At 37.6% G+C, this 27,955-nt stretch overlaps 1 protein-coding gene across 11 annotated transcripts in view; it reads left to right on the forward strand.

Annotated features, from left to right (window-relative positions):
- ANAPC10 (anaphase promoting complex subunit 10) overlaps nucleotides 1-27,955 on the forward strand; it is a 115,717-nt gene that overhangs the window by 857 nt on the left and 86,905 nt on the right. For 4 of the 11 annotated variants that reach the window (XM_075090484.1, XM_075090487.1, XM_075090489.1 and 1 more), the window contains exons 2-4: nucleotides 6,181-6,297; nucleotides 7,674-7,764; nucleotides 8,545-8,665. In XM_075090484.1, coding sequence (XP_074946585.1) covers nucleotides 6,183-6,297; nucleotides 7,674-7,764; nucleotides 8,545-8,665 — 327 coding nt within the window. In that variant the 5' untranslated portion in view covers nucleotides 6,181-6,182. Of the gene's footprint in view, nucleotides 1-13; nucleotides 322-6,180; nucleotides 6,298-7,400; nucleotides 7,447-7,673; nucleotides 7,765-8,544; nucleotides 8,666-27,243; nucleotides 27,376-27,955 lie in introns of those variants that run through there. The other 7 variants (XR_012660242.1, XR_012660239.1, XR_012660241.1 and 4 more) reach the window with 5 other exon arrangements.

The raw sequence follows: 27,955 nt of genomic DNA on the forward strand, positions 1-27,955 counted from the left end.
GGAGGGGGCCGAGCTGTTAGGACCCCGCACCGCCTCGGCGCTGAGGGGAGCCCTGAGGGGGCGGCAAGCCCCGCCCCGCGCCCCCAGCGCGCGCTGGGCTCCGCCTCTCCTCACCGGGTGCACGCGGGCACCTGAGGGCAGGCTCCGCCCCCTCCCGCCCCTCTCGCCGTTCCCTTTTAAACCGAGCTCGCGCAGCGCGTGGGGTCGGGCTTGGGTGCGGCGGTGGCGACTTCAGCCTCTGGCAGCCTTTCGTCCGCGCTGAGGTGGTCCCCGCGGCCCCTTCGCCGCCCCCTCACCCGCTGCGGCGGCCCCGCGGATCAGGTGGGGACGTCGCTCCGCGCCCGCCGGGGGGCGGAGGGGAGGGGAGCGGGGGGCAGCGGCGGCCGCTCCTCCCGCGCATCGCTTCGCCTCCGGGCGCCCTGGCAGCCGTTGGGGCCGGGCTGGGCAGGCCTCCGCTGGCTGGCCCTGTGCGCCGGCTTGGGGCGGGGGTTGGGGCTGGGGCCGCCAAACCGGGAGGATCCCCCGGTCTCTCCCTTGGCGCGGTGCGGTGCGCTTGTACCGACCCCCAGCGGAGAGCGGGGCCTGGCCGTTAAGTACGGCCGATGCCTTCCGTGAGTTGGCGTTGCTGATTTATTTCCAATGTTTAAGTGTTTTGTAGGTCTGGGGGTGACCTAACATACTACAATGTTGTAAAACGAAGTCATTATACTTAAAACCGTAATTAAAAGTCCTACAGAGATGTTGTAGGGGAGGACTACTGAGGAGGCCTGGGTGAAAGCAGCTCGATTTGTCAGACTGGCTTCACCCTCTGGTTACTGTGTTTTCTAAAGACTGTTTTCAGTTAACACAAGCATTTATAAGTATGTGCTTGCATCTTTAAAGAACACCTTATATCCATACTGGGCTTGTGCAAAAATACATATTTTTTAAAAAAATATATTTATTTATATGTGTTAAGGATGCTTGTATAAAATTGCTAATGTAATTCTCTTGTGCAGTTGCTCTCATTACCTTATCTTTATCGTTTAGGTTTGTGTTCGTGACAATGAAAGATTGAAGTAATTTTCACTAGTAGGTTTAAAGCAGTATGCTGAAGGCAGAGGAAAAATAGTAGGTGTTTAAAATTGTACTAAGAGAATAATCTGAGGGATCAAATGTGCAGGTGAGCTAGTTGTTGAAATAGCTTGCTGCTGAACACTTACATCGTTATTAAAGATTAAGTAAAGGTTAGTAATTTGAACATTCAGTGTTACTGTTTAGTCTTCCATCTGAATAAAAAATGGGAAGCATAGTAAGACTAGTTTCTGGATGTATCTTGAGATCTTTAAAGGCCTTAAACCAATAACGGTCTATCCAAGGAAAATGAGAGCAGGGAAAAGAGCTCGTGAGGCAAAATGAGGAGTGCAAGTGTGAAAGTCAGGGAACCTAAGGTGTGCAATCCCCTTCTGTTAGGAAGAACAGGAAAAACAGTTATAAATCATGGATGTTGTGAAAATGCTGGAGTAGTCAATGTAGCCTTTGTTCAGTTTTTTTGGAGAAGTTGTAGTCAGATACTTGCTAAAACTTATTAAAATTATATGATGGGAATGTAATCAGAGTAATAATATATAAAAAAAAGAACAAAGCTAGCTGAGCTTTGTTTTTGATTGTCTTCTACTTACTGATGAATTCTCCTCCCAAACCACGTTTCCAGAATCTTTCAGAAGAACAATGTGCAAACAGAAGATTGCCTAGTTTGGTTTGTTAAAAGCAGTCTGGATCAAACTTTTTTGTTTGCAGTAGCCAATTCAGTTAATGAGGAAGGAATACAAGTGGTTTGTCTTGAGTTTTACAGAGTTTCTGCCATTGTCTGGGTTGACGTTAAAAACAAGATACTGAAATGTGGTCTAAAAATAATTTTTGTGAGATCTTGTACAGCTCGTTGAAAAACTGCTTTTGAAGCTGACTTGTAAATAATTCACTTTTAAACAGGGATGTCATGAAGTGTCTTCTGGGGAATTCTGTTTTGAATGTATTTTCAATTTTTTTTTTTGTAATGGTGAGCACAAAATAGGTATGTTGCAAATAGAAGGATTGCAAACACTGTACAGCTCGGGGTCAGAATTCAAAATGATCTTGAGGAGACTGATAGCATATTGGAAATCAGTGTAATTAAACTCAGTTAATAAGAACTGAGGAAAGAAAATGTAGGGAGGAAAAATCAGAGGCATAATTAGTGGCAAGGGTATTGCTGAATAGCAAACAGTATCCCAAAAAAGCATTTTTGCATAGTAAATAAATATTGATAATATGAAGTCCTTTCAACTAGTCAAATATTATTTTGACATGTTGACAGGTGTGATTAAATAGAAAGACAAGGAAAGTGATTACTTTGCTCTGGTGAATAAGGGTCTTAGCTAAAATGGTATGGCTGGTTTTTTTAACCATAGTATGTAGATCTCTAGACTCTACAGGAATGTTAGGTTTATAAAACTTGGTTTGTGAGGGGAAACTTGAAAGGCATGGGCACAGTAGAGAAGAAACTAAGAGCAAATTTGATAAGTGCCCTCCCATCTATAAATGAGTTGCTATGTAAAGGCTAGTGATTAACTAGTCTTTGAGTTCTCTGTAGAGCAGGAGAAGAAATCATGTTTGTTTTTTAGAAGGTAGTACTTGGGTTGGATGTTGATGTAAAACATTTGGCTTTTAGGTTGATGAAACACTGAAGCTGGCTATCCACAAAGATTGTGAAATATCTTTTGTTGGAGAAGAAAATGGCTGGACAGACATCTGTTGAGGACAGTCTGGTCTCTTAAAGGTCCTTACAGATGTGCATTCAAGAAGTTCTGTGCATACTAATGTGGTGTAGATAGACATTTTAATCCGAGAAAACTGCTGTGGAATCTGCAAAAGTTTCCTTGAGCCTGGAGTTTTTACAGAGCTTTAGTAGGAAAGGACAGTGATGTGTGTTTCTCTTCAGTGTGTTGCAGAAGACTATGTGTGTGCTTAGTGAAGGGTTTGCTTTCACTTTTTAAAGGTGTCTTTCACTGGTATACTGAGAATGACATGTCTGTTTTGATTGTGCAAGGTAGACTGTTGAACCATTTAAATCCCTTTCACTCTGTTTATAAACTGTATGTTTGTTAAAACATCTTTAATGGCTGCTGCTTCACAGGGATGTTCTCTGGAAAAGACCAAGGTTCTTTGAGGAAGATGCTGAGGGGTAGAGAGCTCAAGGAGTGAGGGGAAAAAAAGCTTAGCTGGCTTCTTTTGTTGATCAAAGGATGTGCATACCATATAGTGGCAATTGGCAAAATGAAAGTGTGATGTTGATCATGTCATTAAGACATTAATATATTAATGTTGTTAACAAGAAAACAGCAGCCTATTACTGATCTGTTGGAAAATTAGAGGTGTTTCCAGCCAGTACTTTTGTAGATGCAGTATGTCTTTCCATTTTTCAGCTCATGTCAAGGTGAAGGGCTTCTAGATGGATTACTTGGTTTTTATGCAGCCTGAAAAAAAAAGAAAAACCAATTCTCATTCCATTATCATCTTGAGCTAAGAAAATGTTTTGTGTTTTATTTGGTGACTTAAATTACTTTTAAGTGTTTGTGTCTTGTCCAAAATGAGGTGGTACGTACTTCTGGTAGTAAAATGTCCAAAAGTGTTACTTGAGTGAACTAGCTTGCTGCTGTACTATTTCTCCCTTCCTTTCAGCTTCCTGCTTTTAAAATTCTTAGCTTTGCTGAAGCTTCCCAATACTCTATCCAGAATGTATTGTTACTACACTTGTTTAAACAGTTCTGTCATGAAAAACTGACTTGATAAATGTTTGAACTAATGAGCTGAACTAAACATTTTCAGTCTTTCGCATCACTAATGTGCAATTAGTGACTGATTTGCCAGCAGTGGTTTAGAGTTGAAATCTGGATCTTGAGTAGCTTTGCCTGTTGGATAGAAGGAAATAAGCTCAGTTTAAGACAGTGGATGGTGTTTCTTGTGGTATATTTCAGACCCCCAAAGTATATACCTCAAACTCTTGTGAACCAGTGCAACACAAACCTTGGCAGTGTTAAGTTTTGTAGGACTTCCCTGTAGCGCAGAGTTTGGACTAGTGGTCAATTTTAGCTTTAAAAGTCACTAGTCCAGGAAAATAGTCTCCCCAATGCTTAATAAACATAATTTGAATTTTGATGTTGGAGAGCCTTTGGACTAGATTGTCTTTAAAGGTCCCTTCCACTCCAAACCATTCTGTGAAAAATGTTTTCTTTTTCCAGGAGCTGTGAACTAAGTGTGTTGTAATTTTTTCCACGACTGTTTCAAATTCTTAGAGGTTTAGAATACTTGTGACATTGTTTTAATGAAGTAGCTATCAATAAATCTAAAGTTGTATTAAGTAGCAACTGAAGTTAATTATTTTCTATTCTGGTCTACAATTTGTTCTGCATATTAAGTGGTCTGTGGTGTAGCCAGTTCAGTACAGAACAGCTACGTTTTAAAGAGCATATTGTAAATACCTGATAAAAATTTTAAAACAGACAATGCAATGTGTAAATACAGTGACTAGAGAAGTTTTATGTGCTAGTGTCTAGTTGTAGGAATGACTAAATGGATTGCCTGTTTAATTTTTTCAGTAGTTTGATTTTTTTCAACAAAATTTTTCAGCACAGGCAAGGACTTTAAAACATCTTGTTGCATGAGTCTTTTTTAATTGGATGGCATTAGGATCAGTATATCTGTGAATTATATGAATATATATGATATCTGTAGGGTTAGATGTGTAGTATTCAACCCAGTTTTCTGAGAGGATGGTGTTTGAACAAGTCTTTGTGGTCTTCTGTGACACTTGCTGTTGTCAGTACTTAGGTGTCACAGCACATGTAGTTATTTCTGTTTTCTGTTAGTTAGGACTCCAGTCTTGTATATGAGAAAGTAGTAAAAAACTCTGGAAGTCTATCTCAAACCTTTGTTTACAAAATGGGGGGGGAGGGGGGGGGAAGATTCAGGCAAGGGCCAATAGGAAAAAATTTGGTGTGGACAGCAATTTCCACAGATATCCTGTGTCTGACAGAGGTTTTAGCTGCAGAGTTATTCTTACATAAGAAGTCTTGTCTCTGCCTTGTATCACTTCTGTGGTGGGTGAGGTCTGGATCCTGTGTCTACCAGCTCAGTTCAGTACCTCATTTGCTATCTAGGAGAGATACTGGAAGACTTTCTCTGAGACTTAGCAGAGCATAATATGATGTCATGGATGTAAGCAAAGGATTAGAAGTTACTCTAATTCCCTGACTCTTGAGTGCTTTACATTTAATTTTTAAGCTTTAATGTAGTTCCTTGCATGGAACTTATGTTTCCTTGGAATATTTTTTTCTTTAATTGAAAAAAGTCTTTTAAGCTGCTTCCTAGGAAGTAGTAAGGTGCTGTATACTAAATGAAAATCAGCAAGATTATGTTGTAGTATATATGGCAGTAGTCTAGGTCTTGAGACTGAGTGCAGTTACTTAAGCAGTGCAAGTCATAGGTTAATGATTCTAGATGAAGTTGTAAAGTTAAGGAAATCGACCATGGATAAATGTGTCAATAACCAATCCTACCAAATTGGGAACTATATGATTTTTTTTAAACTCTCATTTCCTATGTTTAAGGAGAAGTATCTCCGGGAGAGGAGGACAGGCTTGCTTTAGCTTCTGAATGGACTTCTGGACTTGCAGATTAAGAAAACTTCTCAGTGTGTGTGCGGGGGAAGTGAAGTTGTGTTGCTAGCTTTTAAACCACCAGGGTCTGTTTTGTTTGTTTAAGAAATTAAAACCATAAAAAAACCCCCAAATCCTGAAACCATGACTAACTGATACTAATTAGAATAACTAATTAGAATGATACAAGCAAAATATATCTTATGAGTGTTCCAAGTGTGTATTGAATTTTTAAGGATGCAAAACTTACATGTATGTGGAACCTCTTATTTAAAGATATATTTTACTTTTTACATATTATTTGATATATATAAATAAAAAGTTCTACAGACGTGCAAAAATGTATGCATATGTCTATGTGTATATGTATAAACCATATATTCTTAGATTGTTAATATAAGGCTGAGGGCAAAGAATTAAAGTGTCTATATGAACACACACAACCCTTTAATTTTCCCATCAAGCTAAAAATGTATTGACTAACCCATTTGTTTTCTCTTGCTAGAAATGACTACCCCAAACAAGACACCACCTGGTGCTGATCCAAAGCAGTTAGAGAGGACTGGTACAGTTAGAGAAATAGGCTCACAAGCAGTTTGGTCTCTTTCATCCTGTAAGCCAGGTAAAATCACAACAAATGATATAAAAGCTGAATGTACATTTTCTTCTTAGAATATGTAATGTTTTATGTTTTGATAAGATGACATACAGAGTGTAGCAGTACAACTGCTGTAGTGTAAGCTGTGTAGGTGCCGCTACAAGTAATTTTCGCCTAGTCTATATTTGATGCACTATGAAAGTATATCAGAAATCCTACAATGAAGAAATCTCATATTAACAAAACAGATTATCTACTGATTTTATACTAACTTGGTGTTTTTTTTACTTGCACAGTGAACAAACTAAATGATGTGAGCAGAAACACTCAGCACTGTGTAATTGTATGCATTTTGCCTGAGTATGTTTGATTTTTAACATTAAAAAAACCACCCATGCAGCTGGGTGACCTAAATGTTTTGTCCAAACTTTGTGTGGACCTGGCAATTAGAGTGTAGCTCCCTAAAATTCTGCAAGTAAAATGAAGCTATTGCAAATGGTCCTGAGGTGCAGTTAATGCTAGCTTACACCTGCTCAAAATATCTGAAAATCTGTGTTCTTTTCATTTGAGGCAGTTGAGTTGCTATTTCGGAAGTATCTCTTGGGAATTACATTGCTGCAGCGTAGAGTCAGTGATCCCTTTATGTCAGAGTATTGTGCTCAGGCTGAATGTCTTTGGTCTGATATCCTGATACCTTACTTGGAGAAAAATATCTAAGGTTTAGTCGCTTCAAACAGAGTGAAGATTTATTTTTTTAATTGCAGATTAAAAATGTATTAAAAATGCAGCTAGTGTGGGCAATCAATAAACGGATTTGATTGTTAACAGGGCAGGTAATGAGGGAATGGAAGAATAAACATTTGGAGTTGTTTCTTTAAATATGACAGCATTAACTTTCAGGAATACTGTTTTTGGCATGTATTGTTTATTCTAGCTACTAACTTGAAAAAGTAGAAATATTTCAGGAGACCACTTGAAAAGAAAATGTTATATTTGGCTAAAATTTTATAATGAATGATCTAATGATTTTCCTTTAGTTCAGCAGTTAGAATAAGTGGAAAAGCCTAACCATTAGGTATTGTTCTTGCAATTAGTATGAATTACTACTTAACCATTTGAAATTCCAGGGCATGTTGAATGGCTTCAAACCCCACAGACTTACTTCAACAGGAGGTAAGAATGTAAAGACACTTGAGTACTGAGTTTTGATTGACAGATTCCCATTTCACTTTTGTGTCACAAAAGCATAGGCATAACTTGGATATCTAGAAATGTTAGGAATATATCCTTATAACTTAGGATAAATACTTCCGTTTGTAACAGCTGAAGAAGAGTTATGACTGTGATGTGTGCATCGTGGAAATGGAATATTTAAGACTACCACGTTTTATTTTTCTTAGGATTTGGAGTGGATCAGTTACGAGATGATAATCTAGAAACTTACTGGCAGTCAGATGGATCACAGCCTCATTTGGTGAACATCCAATTTAGGTATTAAAAAATCCCTCTTATACGGTTAGGGTCTTTTCTATAACTCTTTATTGATTAGTGTTTACCAAGATAGGATTTTTGGAAGTGCAAGGGCTCCTGGGTTAATCCTGTTAGCGAACTGGTAAGAAGCCAGTTAGATAGCATTTATAAAAGTGAGATTTTCAAATGTTATGGTTACTAAATGCCTAAGTAAGCAACAAAAAGGTATGTTTAATAGTATGTCATTTGTAACAGTTTCACATTTACCTACTGAAGGTGACATTTTTGTCCTGACTTTTTGTCTGAGTGTAATTTGAAGGGTAAAAGACTGTTTTTAAAGTAATCTTGTATGACTTAAAAACTCATTGAGAAACCTTTTCCTGTTCTGTGTAGGATGCTTTCAGCCCTTTTTCTTTTAACCAAACCCTTGAGGTTAGATGTTTTTCACCTTTTTTATTTGCTTTCTGGACAAATAGAGTATTAGAGCCCATATTTGATAAGCTCCATCACATACATGTGCTTATTTGGCCTCTTGGCCTTTTGTGGTTTTGTTGTGACACTTCTGAAGGCAGACAAAGGAGAACAGTGAAAATCAACTCTGTGTGCATAACTTAATGTGGAAAACCACGAAGTTTAACAGTGGGGTTCTTATAAATCAGTAGACATACTTGTATTAAGTTTTAGAACATTTAAATGCTCAGTTATTACAAACTACTCATCCTGAATATTTTTGTTTATTCTCAACTCATCCTGAATATTTTTCTTTATGATGTTTACATAGCTTTTTTTTGCTTCTTGCAGAAGAAAAACAACAGTGAAGACATTATGTATTTATGCAGACTACAAATCTGATGAAAGTTACACTCCAAGCAAGATCTCTGTCAGAGTAGGAAATAATTTTCATAATCTCCAAGAAATTCGGGTAGGTCAATGATGCTTTACTTTCTGTCTTAAAATAGTCCTCTCATTAGAACATCTGACATAGTAAAATTGTTTTTGCAGGTAAATATGGGATTGTGCTTTGTGAGGGTGTAAGTGGCTGGGTTTATTTTGATGTTTGCTTTTAGTTTTTATCTTGTAAATTTACTAGGCTGATTTCTGTTTTTATCAGGCTCTATTACCAACGTGGTTCTCATAGACTTGATATATAGATGCTGTAATGGAATAAAGAGTGGGGTTTTCAAGAACAGGGCTGTTTAAAATTTGTTAAAATTTGATCTCATTTAAAATATCTGTAAACCCTATGCATTGCACACGTCAAAGGGGAGACGTAGCTTTTAAATACTTGCATTTTTTTAGACTTTAAAAAAAAGACATGAATTCAAGTTTTCATGAATGGGTTGCTCAGCTATTGAGTCTCACTAGTAATCAGAATTTAAAACTACAGGTTTTAGTTATGGCTGTGTATGGTGCATAAATATCTTTGGAGTCTGGATTTCATTTTTGGGAGGCTGCAAGTACTCTTAATAACTAGTAGCATCTGATTCAAGGCTCACTTTGAGATGCTGGTAAAAAGAAATTGGGACACAAGGCCTGATCATCAGTTATGCAAAGGTTTCTTTGTATTCTGATGGTTAGAGAATCTTCATGTGAGACGTTGTTACACATTTGCTAATAGCTGACTAGCCACTACTGATGGTGAGAGCTGGGGGAATTGCAACACTAACTTTTCCAAAATCATATACAAAGCAAAAAAGATATCAATTTAAATTGGAAATCCGATCTGAGTTACTATCAGATGTATTAATAAATTATGTTTTACTTTTGAGTAGAGTTTCTAATCTTTTGGAATGCTTTTTTTACTACTGGACAGTCAGTGAGATGTAGAAATTTTGGAACGGATGCAGTATTTTTGTTTCTAACAATATGCAAAATCCAATTTCCATTTCTGTAGATATGGCATTTGATGCTTAAGACTTCGAATGAGGCCTAGATTTGTAGTGTTTTAATGTTTTCATTTACAAAAGTGTAATAATCAAACCCAGTATTTTTTCATGGTGACACTTCTAGCCAGAAAGTTTCTTTGAGCAACTGAAATCTCAAAACTGAATGAAATATTTGAGTTGCTTTAACTGCTTAGTTTTGCTAGCCTTTTGATAAATAGTAAGAGCAGATTTAAAATAATCCATGGTCTTTGTAGAAGTCCACTGTGTAAATTAATGAAGTTACTCATGAGCAGGTGTCTTTCTAATACTGAGCTATGATAGGCTCATGTTTCAGATTCCTCTTCTCTGGAGCTCAGCAGCTACTGGCTGATATATTAGGAAGGTTTAACTTACCTCCCATATAAGGGAGGTATTACAATAATAGAAGGATCAGAGTGAGGAGAAAAGGAAGGTGCTAAATAGTCGTTTGAATTATTGTTTCGGGTTTTTTATTGTTTTTCGCTTTGGTTTTTAGTGTTTGAAGCCCCAACAAGAGCACCTTACATGTAGAAGGTTGTAAATGCAGTGGGAATATAAAGTGTAGTAAGCATGTATGCCTGTATGTTGGTGCTATGTATCTATCTGTATCCTTTCAAAGATTTGTGATGTCTCTGAAGTTTTGACCTATACTTTTATTCTAAATCTTAAATGGAAGGGTCTTGACTCTTCTTTCAAAAGAATATTTAAAAATGAATCGCATTATTTTGACTTCCATCAGCTGCAAATTCTGTCTTTTAATCTTCTTAATTGCATCGTAGTAATTTGGGAGTTGGATGCTCTGTAACAGTAATAGCAGCTGGATCTTTTCCTTGTAGGCTGTGGGTCTGTTTTCCGAGTGTCCACTAGATGTCATCGTTGTCCTTAATTATCAGTTTGGTTTTGTGCTTGTAGTCTACTTGTCCAATAGCTAAACGATTATCCTTTTATAATAATGTTTAGTACAACATTATACATATAGCTGCAATAACTTTCTTACACAGTGGTAAATGTCCCCTTTTGAGGGTATATGTGTTATTAAAGATCTATAGAAACAATAAAATGTATAATAAGCTATTGGTCTTCTGCAGTTTCTCAGGCAATGTTTCTTCAGCTGTTTTCTTGCTAAACACAGGATTCTATACATAATGTATTTAGTTAGAAAAGGCACTTCTAAATGAACCAAGTTACTGGTGTCTCTTATAGTACAATAATATGACTGTAGTATGTTGCATGAGAGCAGTAATTCTTATGTGTGCCACATGCTCACATGCTTTTTTACTTCAAAACTGTGATGAAAACATGGCCAAGCTGCTTACTAATGAGGTACAACACTCTGATGCTGTAAAATACTAGTGACTTTGTCGCCACTGTGATGTTAAATATTGCTATAAATTTTCATATTTCCTAAACTACTTGATACTCAGCATGTGTTTCTTAAATTTTCCTTCAGTCCTGAGACTTTTGCTTTTCTTCAGCTTCTCTGACACATAGGCAGGTTATTAAAGCAGTGTGAACTGTTAGGAGCTCTTTAGAGAAATCTGCTTAATTATACAATGATTCCATTGGCTTCGGGACTGATTAACTGGGCGGAAAAATCCAGCTAAATCATTTTATATTTTTCCATGGATGCTTGCCCAGCTCATAGTGTCTAATGAAAGTCCTATGATGCCTCCATGTGTTCTCCTCCTGATGGTCTAAGTTTTGCAACAATGCAATGTGCTGTTAGGCTAGGTTTTATCACTGATATAAGATTAGCTTTAATTTGTGGTCTAGTATGTTGGCATGTCCTTTTTGGAACCTGGGATGAAATTATTTTCTGAATAAAAGTTAGTTGTGATTGGTTTTTTTTCTTCCTCTCTGAGAAATGAGTCACTTGTATCCCATCCTACGGGTGAGAACAGCCATCATAATCTGCAGTATTATTCCGTTGCTCAGCTGGAGGAACTACAGTTGTGTGCAGTAAGCCTTATCGTCTGACTTAAGTGTTTTTTTTATCATAGCTGTCAAGCTTGGAGAGCAAATATTTTCTCATTTCCAGTCTCAGAGTTCTCCCACATAATGGTGCAAACAGTCTGGATGGACAAGATAGTATATAGAGGCATTTTTGGAACAGTATCCAGACTCTTAGTATATGATTAAAGTTATTACTCTTTCTCACGATATGAAGCTAACCCACTGCAACAAATGTGAGTGAAATGTTGGCTGTGAGAGATTTCTGGTCTGTTCAAATAATGCTCACCTGCTTGTTGTCTTTGTACCTCTCCACGGCATTTAGGTCATCAGTAGTTCATCTTGCCATGAAAAGATTAAGTGTTATGATGCTAAGTGAAGGTAGGAATTCAGGTTATAGTCACTTAGTAGTTTCAGTGTCTTCTGCTGTCAGCCTGTAATGCAGCAACTTTACACAGCAAAGCAAGACACCTGTAAACTCTTGTATTAGCCAGTTCTACATCTTTGCATATAAAAGACACTCTGGGAAGGTGTGGGTGAGACTTTCTGAAAATAGTTATTCATGTGTTGCATTAGTTCACATCTGAGAAGCCACTGGTGTTTAATCCCAAAATTAAAGTTGCTTTAAGAGGCAAAACCCTCCTGAAAGAGACCAAGTCCTCTATTCTGCTGTGCCCTGCAGAGGACTCAACAAGAGAATATGGCATACATGTTGTGGCTGTATCTAGGTAAGATGCAACTAGACAGGTATAATTTGCTTCCTATTCCAGGAGGAGTTAGTTCTTCCAGCACCCATTTTGGACTTTCCCATGATTTTTGGTCTGGAGTAGGATGTATTTTTCATTTAGTTGTTTGTGTATTTCAGAGAAACTGGGAAGCTTTGTGACAGGACCAAATGATTGCTAGTGCATGGCATTGCTATATGTACTCTGCTTTTCAAATTGCTTAAGGCTAGTAATAATCCCTATGGCAGAATGGATGTACTAATGTTCAGGCCTAAAAGGGAATGATCAGAAATACCCCTTTGGAGGGGGATAGACAGACATGGGATGGGCCAGAGGCTTCTGACTGTGAATGTGCTATGTCTATGCAGTAGGGCAAATCTGCAGACAGAGAGCATCATGGCTTTGTGTAACCTCAGTAAGCAAGGTGTTTGCTCTGTGCTTCTTTTGGAAGCTGTTCAGTCTGAAACAATGCTGCTGGAGCAGGGTAACTTAACTTTCCTTGTTAACAGCCTTTATAGTATGGAATGATCTATCACTGGGCAGCAGTGGATAGCCGTAATGTAGGGAAAAGACACTTTGTTACTGGAGCTCCTATGTAGCAGCTTTGCATCAAAGAGTGATACTGACTATTGAAGGTTGCTTTGGAAGAGGCCTGCTTTAACTCAGTTGCTTGTACACTTTCCACCTGGAACAAAAGCCTGCTTCACCTTTTCAACAAGATGCAGTTCTCAAGGTGACTTTGAAGACACAGGTGAAAGCCGTGTTACCTTAAGTCTTTGGCAATGGTGTGAGTCCTTTGTTTTGACTTTTTGTTGTCTTTTGTTGAACTGCTGTCTGTTTGTTTTCAGTTTTTCTAGCCCTTTTGGTCTTGGTGCTTTGTAGCCAAGTGCTCCAGAGCTGTCAAGAGCAGAGCAGTCTCCCCGGTGGTGTGTCATTGTGGCCGAGCACCACGGACAGGGCCACTTCTTCACTGATTTGAGAGATTCTGCACTAGAGCAAGGAGCTGTCAACCAGAGGAATGCCCTAACTGGGGGGCTTCTCTGAGAGGCAGTTAAGGAAGTCTGATCCTCTTTACTCCTACACTGTCCAGTGGTTGTAATGAAGAGGCTGGACTTGTCTAGACATTTTCTGAAACTCAAGAGCCAGCAATCTCAACCTGTTTTCTGTAAGCGGAGTAAACTTAGATACCGAGGAACAAGAAGATACTAACTTGTCATAGGACTGTTGCAAGCTAATGAAACAAGAAAATGGACTGCTTCTGTGTCTCTGATCAGACATCTCTAAGGTGCATTTTAAACTTCTTTCCTTTGAAGATAGAGTACTGAGTTGTTATTGCTTTATTTAGATTCCTGACTAGGCTTCAAGTACTTTGGTTGGTAACTGTTCCTCTGTGTTCTTTCTACCATATAAGAAAAGATGCATTTCTGACCCCTAATTATTCCTTGGGTTCAAAATGTCCATTAAAAATATTCAGTCTGCTTTCTGCAAACTACACTTGATGCTAAGAAAAGACTGAGTAAGCTTTAGTTTTACAGAATTTCAAGCTGTAGTCTTTCTCATCTGTCTCTAGGATGCTCTGCAGGTGAGGTGGTCATATCAGCTTGTTCACTTTGATTTTTTATCTTGCTGCTATGCTAGTTGGACATGGATTTAGTTCATCAGGATGCAGACAGTACCTGTTCCTTACACCTAAAACTTACCAATACTGGCAATCTGCACAGCAGGGGAGTAGAGTGATCCCCTGGTATTGGTTAGTTATGTGTTGTGATGGATGTCAAGGGTAGGAGTCAAGTTTAGGAAGCAGGGTTATTTCCACTTGATGCAGTTGGTACTCCATAATTCCACTTTCCAGCAGAGAGGATATTTTTGTGAGTCACCAGCTGGGATGTTCACATGAACCCCACTTTACAAAAGAAAGGCTAATTTAATGACATAACATCACTGTTCCCTGCCAATGTCATCATCACTGTAGATTATATGACCTGCCCATGATTCCTATGCTTATGGAAATCAACTAATATATGCTTCAAACTGTGGAAATTATGAACAGGCTTGTGATTTCCACCACCCCCACCCCACCCCCTCACTTTTTGTGCTCTGGAATAGTAATACATTGAAATGGAGCTTACTATGTAACTATAAGAAATGCAGTTACTGCAATAGCCTTTTTTGCATACAAAGTACGCATGCACAAATCATGAGATCCACATCAGATCTAGAAGAATTCTGAAGAACAGAACATTATTTTGGTCCACACATCATCATAAAATTGTTAAACATTTTTCTTACCTTGCTCTGAAATGGTATTTTAAGAGAAATAAAATCTCTTCTGTTTGATCTTAGAAAAAAAGAGGCAAACTAAACGTTTTTATGCTGTGGCATGTGTTACATGTAGAAAGACAAAACAAGAAAAAAAATGTGTCCCAGCATTCAAAAATGAATCTATGAAGGAACCTTTTCTTTCCACAGAGGGGCTCAATTAGGCAAGGGTACATTAAAGAGGCCCTGTATTTTTAGTACTGTCAGTCTGACTTTACCTTCTGAAGCAAAGGAAAACCCATGTGAAAGAAAGTAACAGCAGTTCTGTGGAAGGCAGGAACTTGATGAAGCACAGAGCTTTCCTCGAGGGAGCTCAAGTATATAAAAGCTAGGAACTGATCGAAGCACAAAATTTTACACATATGTGAAAACCTCATCTGGAATTATAACCCTTTTCATGGTTATTTGATCTAAGTTCTACCACAGAAAAGAAATTAGAAAATGTGTATGACTTTTCTTGTAAAAATGAAAGAGCTTCTCTCTCCACTGCCAATGAGAAAAGGCAAGATAACTTACTAATCAGTTTGACACTAATAAGATGTGTTATGCTGTGTAATACCTGTTCTGTAGCAAGTGTTTGGTTACATGGTTTCATCTTTCTTCTGTGGATGAAGTTCTAGTAGGAGGATTTGATTAGATTTCTTAAAGCTTGTTCGTTATGTATTATACTTCTGAAAAATTTTTACAGGTATGGATGGTGTAAAACCTGAGGTTTAAAGAAAAAGTATGTTATCAATGCAGGGAAACTGTCCTCCAATATGATGGGGGAATTTTTCAGAGGCTTTGATGCAGACCTCCACTAGCATATCCTAATTACAATACTATCAACAAATTCCAGTCCTTTCTATGGCAAACAGGGGCAGATTGCAGATAATGCTTTGTATGTGAGAGGGGGAGCACCAAATACTTGAACTTTTTATATTAGTTTTTTTTTTAAAAAGTAGGGATAAAATTGTAGCCTTAAAGCAAGTATAGAACAGTATAGGAAACCAACTGCAAATTTAGATGAGCGTATTCTCCAATACTCTTTTGAAGTATGTAGGATGATAATGCTCTTGTAAAATGGTAATAGTATCAGTCGTCTTGTAAGAAGGTTAAGTGATTTGCTTGTAGTCTATGCAGTTTTTCTATGCTATTGAACCAATATCCCAGGTCAAAGTCAATATCGGGTTGTATCCAGTTTACACCTGACTGATTGAAACTTGTAACTGTGATGTTCGTTGGTACCAGGTTGTGAATGCTTGACACTTTTGTTCAAATGAATTAGTTCTGTGTAGATTGTATAATTTACATCTACCTAAAAAAAACCCCACAGAACCAAGGTAAATCACCATATACACACTTATGTATAAAGTTCCTTCTTCAGTTAAGCCAAAATAAAGCACTCCCCTTTGCAGTCATTCAAATCTATTTGTTCATGACTTTGTTATACTGACCCAATTTTTCTGGGTAACATTTTTCAGAAAAGTTATTTGTTTTCAGTGGTGCTTTAGTATTGATTAAATAGCTATTAGAGGTTCAATATATTGTGTATAGTCCTGTGTTGTTCACAAAGTTTATTGCTTGATGGAATCCATATTTCCTTATTGATTATCTCTGTCTCCTGTACTACAGACTTCCCAGGTGGTTTCAGTAGGCTTTTCAATTTTTGTAGTTTTGTATAATAGCCAAAGTGGTAGAATACAGCCGTGAAAGATTGCTGAGTTTCCATGATAGTTTTCTTACCTTCTTTATATCCCTGAAATCCTTCAGGGAACACTTGAATAACGAAGAGAAGTGTACTAATAGACAAACCCCTTTACCATTCTAATTAGGAATGGTAAAAATGAGGAATCTCTTCTTTGCAAGAAGATTTTGTATGAAGGGAGTACATGTGTGTGTTAAAGTTCAGTGAGACTATGATCTGTCATTTTTCCTCCACACACATTTTTGTCAGGGCCATGGCTGTGTTGCTGACCTACAAAAATTCTCATTAGAGCTGTGGAATAGTCTTTTTTTTAGCACTACCAATTCCTGCAGCTGATTTCTAGCCCCCCCCTTAGTCCTGTGCTTCTGGCTTTTGTGAAACCATTTTATGTAGCCTTTAACCCTTAGCACTACATATAGCATCTCTTTGTTTCTTTTAAACCATGGCTTTTTTTCTTTTTAATGCCTGGATAGAGCAGAGATGCTGATCTGTCTCTCTTTGATAGCATTACCAAATTTTTGGAGGTCCTAGGGAGATCAATTAAATGTCTGTGTTTTTCAGCTCCTAGGAATTGGTCCAAATATGTATATTTAGGTACAATAGATCATATATATTTAAAACAGTAGCGCCCCCGCCCTTTGCTCCCTGAAATTCAAGCTGTAATCAAACTTATGTGCTATCAGGCTGAGGGAAGGAAAAGCATGTTTTTCTTTTACATGCCCAGAATGTAGTGTAAATCCCTGTGGACGGTCGTGTTTACAAGGGTAACTGTCTGCATTCAATTGTGGGTTATAAAAGTGCTTGCTTGAATAAATACACTGAGCTATCAGACAGAACAACCAATCGTTCGTTGGACTAATTGACCTTGTCAGTAGAATAGAAACACTTGCAAATAAAATTCCCATTGCCAGCAAAGTTGCAACCGAAAACCCCTGAAGAAAGTGTGTATGTCCTCTAACTATCTTGGAATGCAATGATTCAAGCAGCAGACATGTGGGGTTGGGGGTGGGGGGAATCATTAACCAAAGAAGTTTTATATACCAGCATTTTTCAGTGATCTTTTTTTCATAGCATGAGGTTATATGCGTTCCTAAAATCATTAAGTAGTTCACTTTCCACACTGAGTTATGTTTTCTAACAATTGTTATTACTTTACAAGAGTACCTGAGATATTGTATTATTTGTTTTGCTGGTCTGCTTTTATTATAATGTACCCTTTTCAGAAAAGGCAAAGATGCTGTGGTTACTAGCCAAACATGTTGTAATGAGGGTGGAGTATGTTTGTCATTCTACAGTGATGGTTGACTTACATGAATGCCAGAGTCTATAACCACACATACTGTGGCAGTTTATCTTTTTGAATATATTAAAATTGTGTAACAATGGAAAAGAATCACAGTAAATAACAGAATATCTGGTCTTCTAATCAAAAGCATGATGGAACCATTTCTTTTACTTTACCAGTGATGAGTCATGTATCTCCTTATTAAAAAAAGGAAACTATTTCGCTCCAAAAATAAGTCTTCACAAATGAATTAGTCATATATCAGAGATTTCCTTTGAAAAAGTTGGATAATATCACACAGGTGGAAGTAGTATTTAAAAAAAAAAAAAAAAAACAAAAACAGTGAAAGACATAACAGGCTTCACTGTGTACTATAAAAACATGATTTTATTTTGGTTAGAAAACAAAACAGGAAAAATGGCATTTGGAAAAAAAAGTCTGAAAAACAGTCTAGTTAGCTGCTAAATAAACTTCAGAGATGAAGGTTTAAAAAAAGCACCAAGATTTGTAAAAAGGGGGGGACAGCGTATTTCACCTTAAGTAAGGGACAATGTGTAATAAGGGATTTTGTGGTTTTACAGCTCGGTGCATGTGTTTGAAAGCTGTTCTCTCAGCAACGTGGGTGGCAGGTTATGCTACCATATAATGTATTGTAGTTGGCTCTCCACACTTGTCAGGGTTAGCGTTCAACCATTCGGAAAATTTTCCCATTGTTCTATCATGTGAACCGAGGCTAGTGTTGAATTCCCAATAACCTTCTGCAGGAAAAAGAGGTTTAATTAGAAAGTTTGAAATTTGATTACTTCTGTTATTGTCTTAATGTACTTCTCTAAATTAGATACTTATCTGCAAATGCAGTCAATTTTTGCTCAGAAGGATGAAAACCAAACTTAACACTGTACTGCAGTTGCTTCAACACTTTTAAAAGAAAACTTGTATACTCAATTCTGTCTTTCTTCAGCATTAACACTCTATTTCCATCTTAAACATGTTTGCTTTAGATGGATCATAGCTTTTGGCAGCTACTGCATTTTTAGCAAATAATACTGTTTCTAGTAAGAGTTGCAAAAAAAAAAAAAACTTTGTGTGAGGTCCTTGTAAACTGAACCTTGGGAACGTTATGTTATTTCTGTATTTTCCCTTCTTTTGTGCTTCTTCTCTATTTGAGTCATGGTTATAAATTACATCGTTTGAACTAGAGAATTAAAAACATTTTATTTTGTGATTCCTGTAATTTAAAAAAGAATGTTTTATGTGTGTGTTTTTTTTTTTCTTTTTACCTGTTATTTCAGAGGCTGGCACACAGAGAAATAAGCAATTATGGTATTGAAATTCCATTGTGCCAGCACCTCCAGGGCATAATCCAAAAAAAACAGAAAAATCGCCTGCTGGGTTGTATGCAGTATGCTTGTGTGAACATCAGTGTCTGCTGTTCACACATCATTTTTTTTTTTACTGTAAGTTCCTGTTGGAATAAAGGTTCTGTGTTTGGGGAGTGCACTGGGGTATTTGTTGGTCAATGTTTTTTTGAAGTTTTTAGGGATTTCTAATTACAGTTTACCAACGTAGGCTCACTAGATTATTCTTGCAGATAATCATTAATGGCTTAGAATTAAGAGAAGGAAGCAGAGATCTGGTTTTGGCAAAATAAAACCCCTATCAAGAAAGAGCTTGATGCTCTTCCCTTCGTTTAAGCATTCTGCTTGAAGATGGAACATGGGAGTGAGGAATAAGGAGGGGGTGTGTGTGGAGGGGGAGATGATGGCCTGACAGAAGACACTCAAATACTTTGTTTCCCTGCTTCAATATTTTAACCCCTTCCCTTCATTCCCCCTCCGCCTGCCCTCCCTCCCTTTTTAGTGCAAACAAGTGGTCTAGTTTTCACTTTATAACAGCACAAGTGCATCTAGCATTACAGCCTATACTGGGTTTCAGTGTGCAGGCTCATCTAGAATGTCTTCATGGTGCTCAATCAGATCACCTCCCTCAGTTGATAAGAATTCATTTTAACTGTAGTTTATAAAATATGTGTAATACTATTCACTTGCAAACTGTAGCGTGTACTTTCTCTTATTTTTATTCTCTTCTCTATTTGGGCTTATAGTTGGAGACCTTGGTAAGCAAACTGTTTAATGCAGGGGCAGATGATTACAGTTTCTAGGCTTTTGCTAGATTCATAAAAGTGAAGAGAAAAGGAAGTGATTATAAACCAGATTATAAGGTTCATGCTAGGTAAAGTGTGATAGTTTACCTTGATACTTAAGATAGTTATCTATTTATCTGACTGAATAAACACTGCTGAAGTCCTTCTTCTAGTATGATTGCCAGTGGCAAATGATGTCACTGTGTGCCTGCCAGTATAGAAATTATGCTTTTGGTTATCTGTTTAAAAAAAAATTACAGACTGACTTCACTTGTGGTTTTTTTTTTTTGTTCCTGCCCCCCTCAGTTGTGGTTAAGATCATGTCATATGACCACAGAACTATATATGTGTGTCTCTCCTTCAGTGAAGTAATTGCAAAAGTATATGTCTCTCCTTCTTACTGTTATCATTATGGTAATGGGCTAGTTCTTACGTACAGGTTATCTTAATTTCTATTTCAGATTAAAGCATAATGCTTTTCCACGCAGGTGTGGTCCTCTGTTACACAGCAAATTATTTATGAATTTATATTACTGTTCTTGTAACTTCTCGTGAACAAATGTGCTAGAATCCATTGTAGAAATTAGGTCAACAGGTTGTTTGGGCACAAAATGAGATTTTTTTATTTTCTTAAATCTTTGACAAGGGAATGCCTGTGCTCTGAATTTCCATACAGTGTTAATGGCTGTAACAATGTCATGCATCTCTCTGTTTTCCATCCTAGTAAAGATTTGAAGGAAAGCTTCTGGCAACAATTTAATTGCGTGTGTCCCCAAGGGGAAATTGCTGTGTGGATTGTCAGTTAGGTTTTTTCTTGCCTGTTTGAAGATGCTCCTGGTCACACAGGCTTCAAGGTTTGACCTGAGGAAAGCCAAAAATGTTTGCTTTCTTTGTTTGCCTGGTGTATCATTTGTTGGATTTTGGGAAAGTGTGGGGGCAAATGAGGAGTATTCTGGGAGGAATCCAGACACCTGACTTTACCAGTTATTTAGCAGAGCAAAAAGGTAGGTACCATTGAAGAAACTGGAACAGGCTACTTCTTAATCTCTAGGGAGGAGCATGCTAGGGAGGAGGTCCTGGGGAAGTGCTTTCTGATATCAGAAGACCTGTATATGGAAGGAAAACCATGTTTTGCTGCAGCAAAGGGCCCTGCATACTGCATGGAAACTGTTAAACAGTGAGCTGTTTACCTATCTCCTCTTATTTTTCTTCCCTCCCAACACATTCTACGATCATGTTCTTTCCCATCCTTGAAGTTCCCCAGACCTGAGAAGTTATCTGCTCTGTTTTTGGATCCCATATGTAAAAGAACATTGTTGGAGTCCAATACTGAACTCCAGCATCTTCCTTGAAAGATTTTAAAAAGAGTTCTTCTGTGTCAGAGATGATAGTAAGATGTTGCTTGCCCGCTCCTGCTTTTCTCTTTCTGGAGAGGTTGCTAGCCAGTTGGATATACCTTGCAGTGGCATTTGAGGCCCCCGCCCAACTGTGGATCAGGATTGGGAGGATAAAGTCAGTGAATTATAAATAACCAGCTTTGATTTACCTGATTGTCTTCACAGACTTAATTGTGGAAAGTAATCCTTAGAGGGAGTACTAGATAATATCAAGCAGTGAGAAGTGCTCAGTATGTGCAGAAAGGTCAGATCAAAGACTGTTTCTGATCCCTCTGGGTGCTACTACTAACACACTATTAAAATCCTTCAAAGAGGAAAGCCAGCAATTGACATTTAATTTGGGTTAAGCATAAGAAGATATGAAAGGAATGAAGAAATGGGAACTTTCTAGGATACTTAAGAACTAAAAGCCTCGTGCTGTCTTGTCAACTGGTGCACCACGCCTTATTTTCTGTTTCACTTAAACAACTTGTAGGCAACAGCAGCGGGGAACATCTTATGATTATCGTAACCACTCTTCTTTAACAGCTTAGCAGCGGAGTGGGGCGAGGAAGTGGCCCCAGTATAGAAGAAATTAGCAGCCAATTGGTTCACCACTTACTATTTTCTGCCCTATGCATGGCTTCCATGTTGTAAGTATCTTTGAATTAGTTTGTACTGATGCAAATAGATTTAACTATTTGTAGTAGGTATTACCTTGTGGCAAAGTTATCAGGTGCTGCTACTAAGTAAGACTTTAAAAAAAACCAGTGCCTAATACAAAACCCCAAAACAAATCCATGAAACGCCCTGGGTATGCCATGCTTTGTCAGGCCAGCACCAAAACAAACAGCCAAAACTTTCCATAAATTTATAAGTAGTCTTAGCATTTATAAACAGTAGTAGGAATAAATTATTCTATATCTCCAAAAATGAAAAGACAGACTTTTTCTCCAGGTAAAAGTAGATGAACAAATGTATGTCATGTAGGTATATGAGGGGGTTTTATCATTACAATAATTTTTTTAATTCCTGAGACTTAAGATTTTAGTGGAAAACTGAGAATTCATTAAGAAAGTGGTTATGGAGAGGAATGTTCTTCACATGACAAGTTAAAGCAATCCTTGAGGTTCAGCAGAAAATACTACCAGGCAAGTGATAGAGATGTAGAACAAATACAAAGTTCTTGAGCAAGAGGTTCAGTTGTGTCAGAGGTACCATCATGACAGCCCTTCCTAGAGTTAGGTCTTGTTCCCTTGATGCTGAAATGTTGTTTTGGTCGGGGATCATGTGTCTGCTAGGAGCTTTGAGAACACTGCTAGACAGTGTCTCCATCTAATTCTTTCCTAAGTGGGGGCTGGGGGTGGACAGAAATCTAATGTGGTTTTATCCTGTTCCTTATCTCAAGTAATACATGGTAATGTTTCTATAGATCTGAAGTACAATTTATTTGTTTCTTAGGACTGTTCTCTGTCTTATTTTGTCATAAGATAACTGAGATCATGCATTTGAATCAGAAAAACCTTTCCCAGGTTTTTCCATTTTCTACAGGGACACACAAGAGAGGGTGGAATGTAATAATGTAGCATACGTGTGAGGGCCTGTGCCCTTCTTCATTCAATTCCTAGAGTAGGTTTATCTCACACTCCTATTTTATTTCAGAATGAATTCTGGAGTGTTTTATGTCTCATGTTAAAGGAATGTTAACAAATACAGCTTTACTGAGGTTTTTTATGAACACTGTTCTCGGTCATAGACTTTGAGTGACTCATGAGAGCCTAGCCCCTAACACTTACTATGCTTTTTAAATTTTTTTTTTTAAATTTTCCCCTCTCTTTATTTGTCAGAGGTCAAATTCAACTATGGGTATGAAGGATTTTTTGGATAATTTCTACTAGCAAATGCAGAAAATCCTAATCTGTTTCTCTTATGTTGAGATTCATTTGTTACTACTAAGCAAGATGATGTTACTGAGGATAATTAGTAAGGTTAAATCAAATCGTATTTTGTCGGAGTTTTTTGGTGTTGCGAAAAGAGTTGCAGTTCTGTATCAGGAGGAATTATTTAGTAAAATTTTCAAGTAGGCTTCCCTCTATTTGAACAGGTCTTTGTTGTGATTGTGATGGTCACTATGTTTAACAGAGGTTTTTATAAATTGGCTTTAGGTAAATCCAGGACTGCTGGGGTAAGAACTTCTATTGTGGAACTATTAGATTTTCTTCCTTTTATTTATACTGTCTGTCATGAGGAGATAAAGATTTACTTGCATAGCAGAATTAAATTAAGCAGAGGAGCATATGTAGCCACAGGACTTAAGATATACAGTAAGTCGCATACATTTGTAATCCAATTCCTTCAGCTTGTTACTGACTTCACGTCTCTAAGCAGTAAGATGGTATCTGACATGAGCTTTAGATTTAGGACTTAGTAGGCCTATTGGTAAGCAAGTTTTCAGTTATGTCATTCTTGTTTTGTTTCTTCCGCTGCCCCCTCATCCTTCAGGAGCATACGTGATGTGATTTTATTTTGAATCTCATACAGTTTATACTGAAGAGCTGATATTCTACATCTGTTGAATGTAGCATTAAGGCTATTCCAGAATGCTGTTTGTAGTAGACATGCTGTTGCAGTAAGGTGGTTATTAGCCCGGCACTGTATGGTTCCATCTGAATAACTTTTTGAACTATATATTCTTTGAGCGGATGGTGACTTGAGTAGTCTTTGACTCCTAGAGAGAAGTCAAGAAATAGAATTCATCTAGACTGAGAGAGGCAGACTCCAGAGTCTGACCCCCACATTAAACAATGAAAAATAGCCTTGCATTTTTCTGGACATTTTTACATACGGATTTGTAAGAAATCACAAGCAAAAGGTAAAAACTCTACTGCATATGTTCCAGGACGTTAAAGAAAAAGAAATTGTGTGTAGGTACAAAACTAAATGCTTCCATTGGGCAACAGTCCCGATTCCAGCTTTGCAAATTTATGAAAGTGTATTCTGGCTCGTATAAAACTACCCAGATGAACCTCTGACAGATATATTCATATTTCTTCTCTTTTAAAGTTCATTCTTACAAAAATATATCTCCAGTGAGACATGTTTATGAATTTGGGATCTTTCTCAGATGAGGCATTGCATTTTAAATTTACACAAATAGTTTTCACAACAGTCTTGCATTTGTTTCCAATGAGTAAATATTCCTTGAGTCGAGCATTACATCTGCTCTGGATCCTATGAAATGTTACTCTGCATTTGCTTATTGAAACCTGGCATGATATAATGAACTTGAGTAATGTTACAGTTTATCTGGTTTTGCCCCTCTCACCTTTAGAGTATCTGCATCCACAGAGTCCTTATCCAGATGCAAAAATGTTTTATTTGCTTATATACTATACATCTGCAGGATTATTTATATAGGTTTAGGATCTTCAGATTCCTTGATTTTAGGATAGGCAACCCTCCTTCATTCTCTGCTTCCTCAGAAACCAGTCTTTCCCATGGAACCAGGAGAAATGCTTTCACTTAACCCCAGTGGTTTTTTGTCTTACAAAGCAACAACTTGTTCTTTTGCTGGTAAAAAGCAAGTAGGATTTTTTAACTTGGTAGCACTCAAATATAATTCATTGCAGTCTTTTTCTAACAAAGTCATTCAGGAAGTAACGTTTTGTCTAACAGATAAGATGTTAGAGCCGTGCAGTTTTGTGGGTCTGTCTTCTGGTAGAAGATCAGAACTAGTTCTCTGCAGCAAGCCCTTTTCAGTGAGGGGAATGTTTTTCTTTTGTTTTAGATGGACTTTCTTCCCCTCACCTATAAAGGGTGCTTGAAAGTTAGCAGCTGTGTGCTACTGCTATTGACTTCTTTAAATCTTGTCATATTCCCATTTCCTTATATTTATTAATTTCCCATATTAATTTTCTGAAGCACTTCAGCATTCTCTGGGATGCAAAGTACAAGGCATGTGCAATCAGTAGGCTATCTCTGCTAAGTTAGTCAAGATTTGATACAGGATTAACTCAGTGTGGCTAGATTTCAGATGCTTAAATCTGTAATATTCATTGCATAATCTGATTTTTTTCAAATGCTTTGTTTGTATAATTTAACTGTAGCTATGTCTAGACATATTTCCTGGATATGGCTAAACAATTTTGAAGGTAAATTATGAGCTGACTTATTTTTGCACTTTCAGACAAACGTATTACATTCCATTATATACGTTAGAACGAATGGGAACTGCAGACATGGGAAGTACAGTTTTCATCCATTTTGCAAACCTCTGCACCTTTGTAAGATTAGTTATTTCCCAGTAGTGTTTTCAGTCATTTAGCTTCCATTTGCAACAAATTTGTGCAGTGCATCCATACAGTCCACTTATATTTGTTTCCACTTGTCCTCATCGGTTCTGGTTTGGAAGAATTGATGGGACACCTTCTTTTATGCTCTTCTCTCTCCTGGTTTCTGATGTCTTAATTCTATCTGCCTTAAGGTCATCTTGTATAAGGCCATCGCTTAACAAGTAAATATTGTAGGATTTCCTTTTAAAACACTTGTTTCTTCGCTTACAGGAAATTCTGCTTATTCTCTCCTTTCTTGTAAAATTCTGTAGTGTTCTTCTACCTTTCATAAAAGGCAGCTGCCAATATTAACTCCTTGTCCCATTCTTAGGTCAGTAGTCCCATTTAGTGTAAATTCACCTGAACTTCAGAGGGTTTTTTAATATATTTTTTTCAGATTTTATTGCTGTAGCATGTCCCAGTGCTCTTGTTCAATCTGTGTATTCTTCTCTTTGTATAGCTGTCTGCTCTTCACTTTCTGCTATCCTACTTCCTGATTTCTGCTACCTCTCCAGCAGATGGTTGAAGTGCTTCTATCTTCCCTGAGAGTAGCCTGATGCACCTGCAAGTAGTAGCAGATGATGTCCTTATTTTTGATGGATACCTCTTCGAAGAGGGACTAAGGCTTTTAGATCTTAGTGCAGGAATTTGAAAATCTTAGGGCTTTTCCATGCTTTTGGGGGAGGACAACAGACTTAGACTCATGACTAAGATAAGAGTTTAAATAAAAGGGCTAGTCATGTGTCATTTAAAGTAATTTTTAAGGAATTTGTGCACCATTTCCTTTGTTATGAAAACCTTATTCCACATACTTAACCAGATGGGGTTTTTTGGTATTGTGTCGCTATTTTGTGTTGTGACTTGAAACTTTGAATGCAGGTAGTGCCATTTGTTGGAATGTTGTTTTGTTGTGCTTAAAGCTTTTTTTTTTTTTCCTAAAGCAGTCTCCCTTTTTTTCTTCTTGTTTTCTGATCAGGTAAAAGTTACTTGAAGGGTTTTCAAAGGAACAGCTCTGAGTCACATTTGCCATGTTTATGCCATTGTTTGCTCCATTTTTTACAACAGTTTATCCTATGAACATAGAATTGTTAGAGAATCTTCTGGTTCTATTCTGTATTGTCACAGAGCATATAAAAATGGCTTGTATCAGTTGGTCATCAACTGCCAGACTCCTGCTTAGTAGGATGCTTACCCATTGCCTTGCATATATGGGACCTCCTCCTTATTTACTTGTCTGTAAAATGAAAAAACATTGCCGTGAGAAGCTTTTTATGATTTGAAGTGCTTCCTAAAAGGTACAAAATGTTTGATTTCACTAAATGAGATTTGCACTTCTTTCTAAATGCGCAGTGTTGGCTAGATATTTTCTAGCCATTTTCTTGTGGGACTCTTTTAAAATGTGCTGTTTCCTTTCTCCTGTCTACATCTATAATACTCTGAGCTACTGGTAATTTTAGTTGGATAGTACCCTGGGTTCTTTTTTTTTTTTTTAAATAAATAAAAAAAATTTCCTCATCCTTCTTTCAGAATGCTGGAGTCTTGGAAAGTTTAAAGACTGACAGCAAACCATGGCTTTTCTACCGTTCATTTTAGGACCAGACTGCCCAGATGCAGTCTGTTCCAGTATGTCTGCAACTTAGACTTTAAACAGCTTGGGTACCAGAAGTAGGCAAACTGAAGCAGAAAGTTTGTTTTGGGCTGCATTACCTATTTTTGACACTGTCAGCCAGGCCACCACTCTAGAGCATAAGCTCAAGAATTTTTTTTGTTGCTTTTTCAGCTTCAGCACACTATCTGCCAAGCTCAAGGGAAGTAACTGAGATTCACATTGGAGCCAAATCCCTGTAGGTCTGAAGGATTTCCCCTGATACCAGAAGTCTTCTCAAAGCTTAATAGCAGTGCACCTGCAAAGGTATGGCATTCCCGTCTATTGTGACAGCTGGTTAATGAGACATAGGTCCCAGCAGGAGAATGCTAATGAGCTTAGGATATGTTTGTCTTCCCTTCCTCCACCCTTGACTGATCCTTAAATGAATTATGAAAACCATTTTTCATTAAATCACAGATCCAAAATTTCACAGCTGTTATGACGGATTTCAGTTGGAGACAGTATTTCTTCTGGAGCAACAGGTTCCTGTTAAGATGGAATCTTGTTTTAGCTGAAACCAAACTAAACTTAGATGACTTCCTGCTGTGGGTTGAAGAAACCTTTGGAGTTTTAGGCCTTATTTCTTATGTGCACATATGAAACTCCATGCTAGACTGAGTTGTCACTCTATATTTGCTGATTTGATCACTCTGCTTTCCAAAGGGAGACAGGGAGAAGGTTTTTATATTTTTCTTAAGTTCTAGTGGATAGGTTGGCGGCCGCTTAAAAGATACACAGACAGGCAGTTCTTCTCTAGTGAGATTTAATTTATGGATGTGTCAAGCATAAACTCTGTTATCTAAAAGTTCAAGTGACCTCGCTCAACAAAAAAATTGGATTTTTA

Source organism: Phalacrocorax aristotelis, chromosome 4, assembly GCF_949628215.1.
Source record: "Phalacrocorax aristotelis chromosome 4, bGulAri2.1, whole genome shotgun sequence".
Taxonomy (NCBI): domain Eukaryota; kingdom Metazoa; phylum Chordata; class Aves; order Suliformes; family Phalacrocoracidae; genus Phalacrocorax; species Phalacrocorax aristotelis.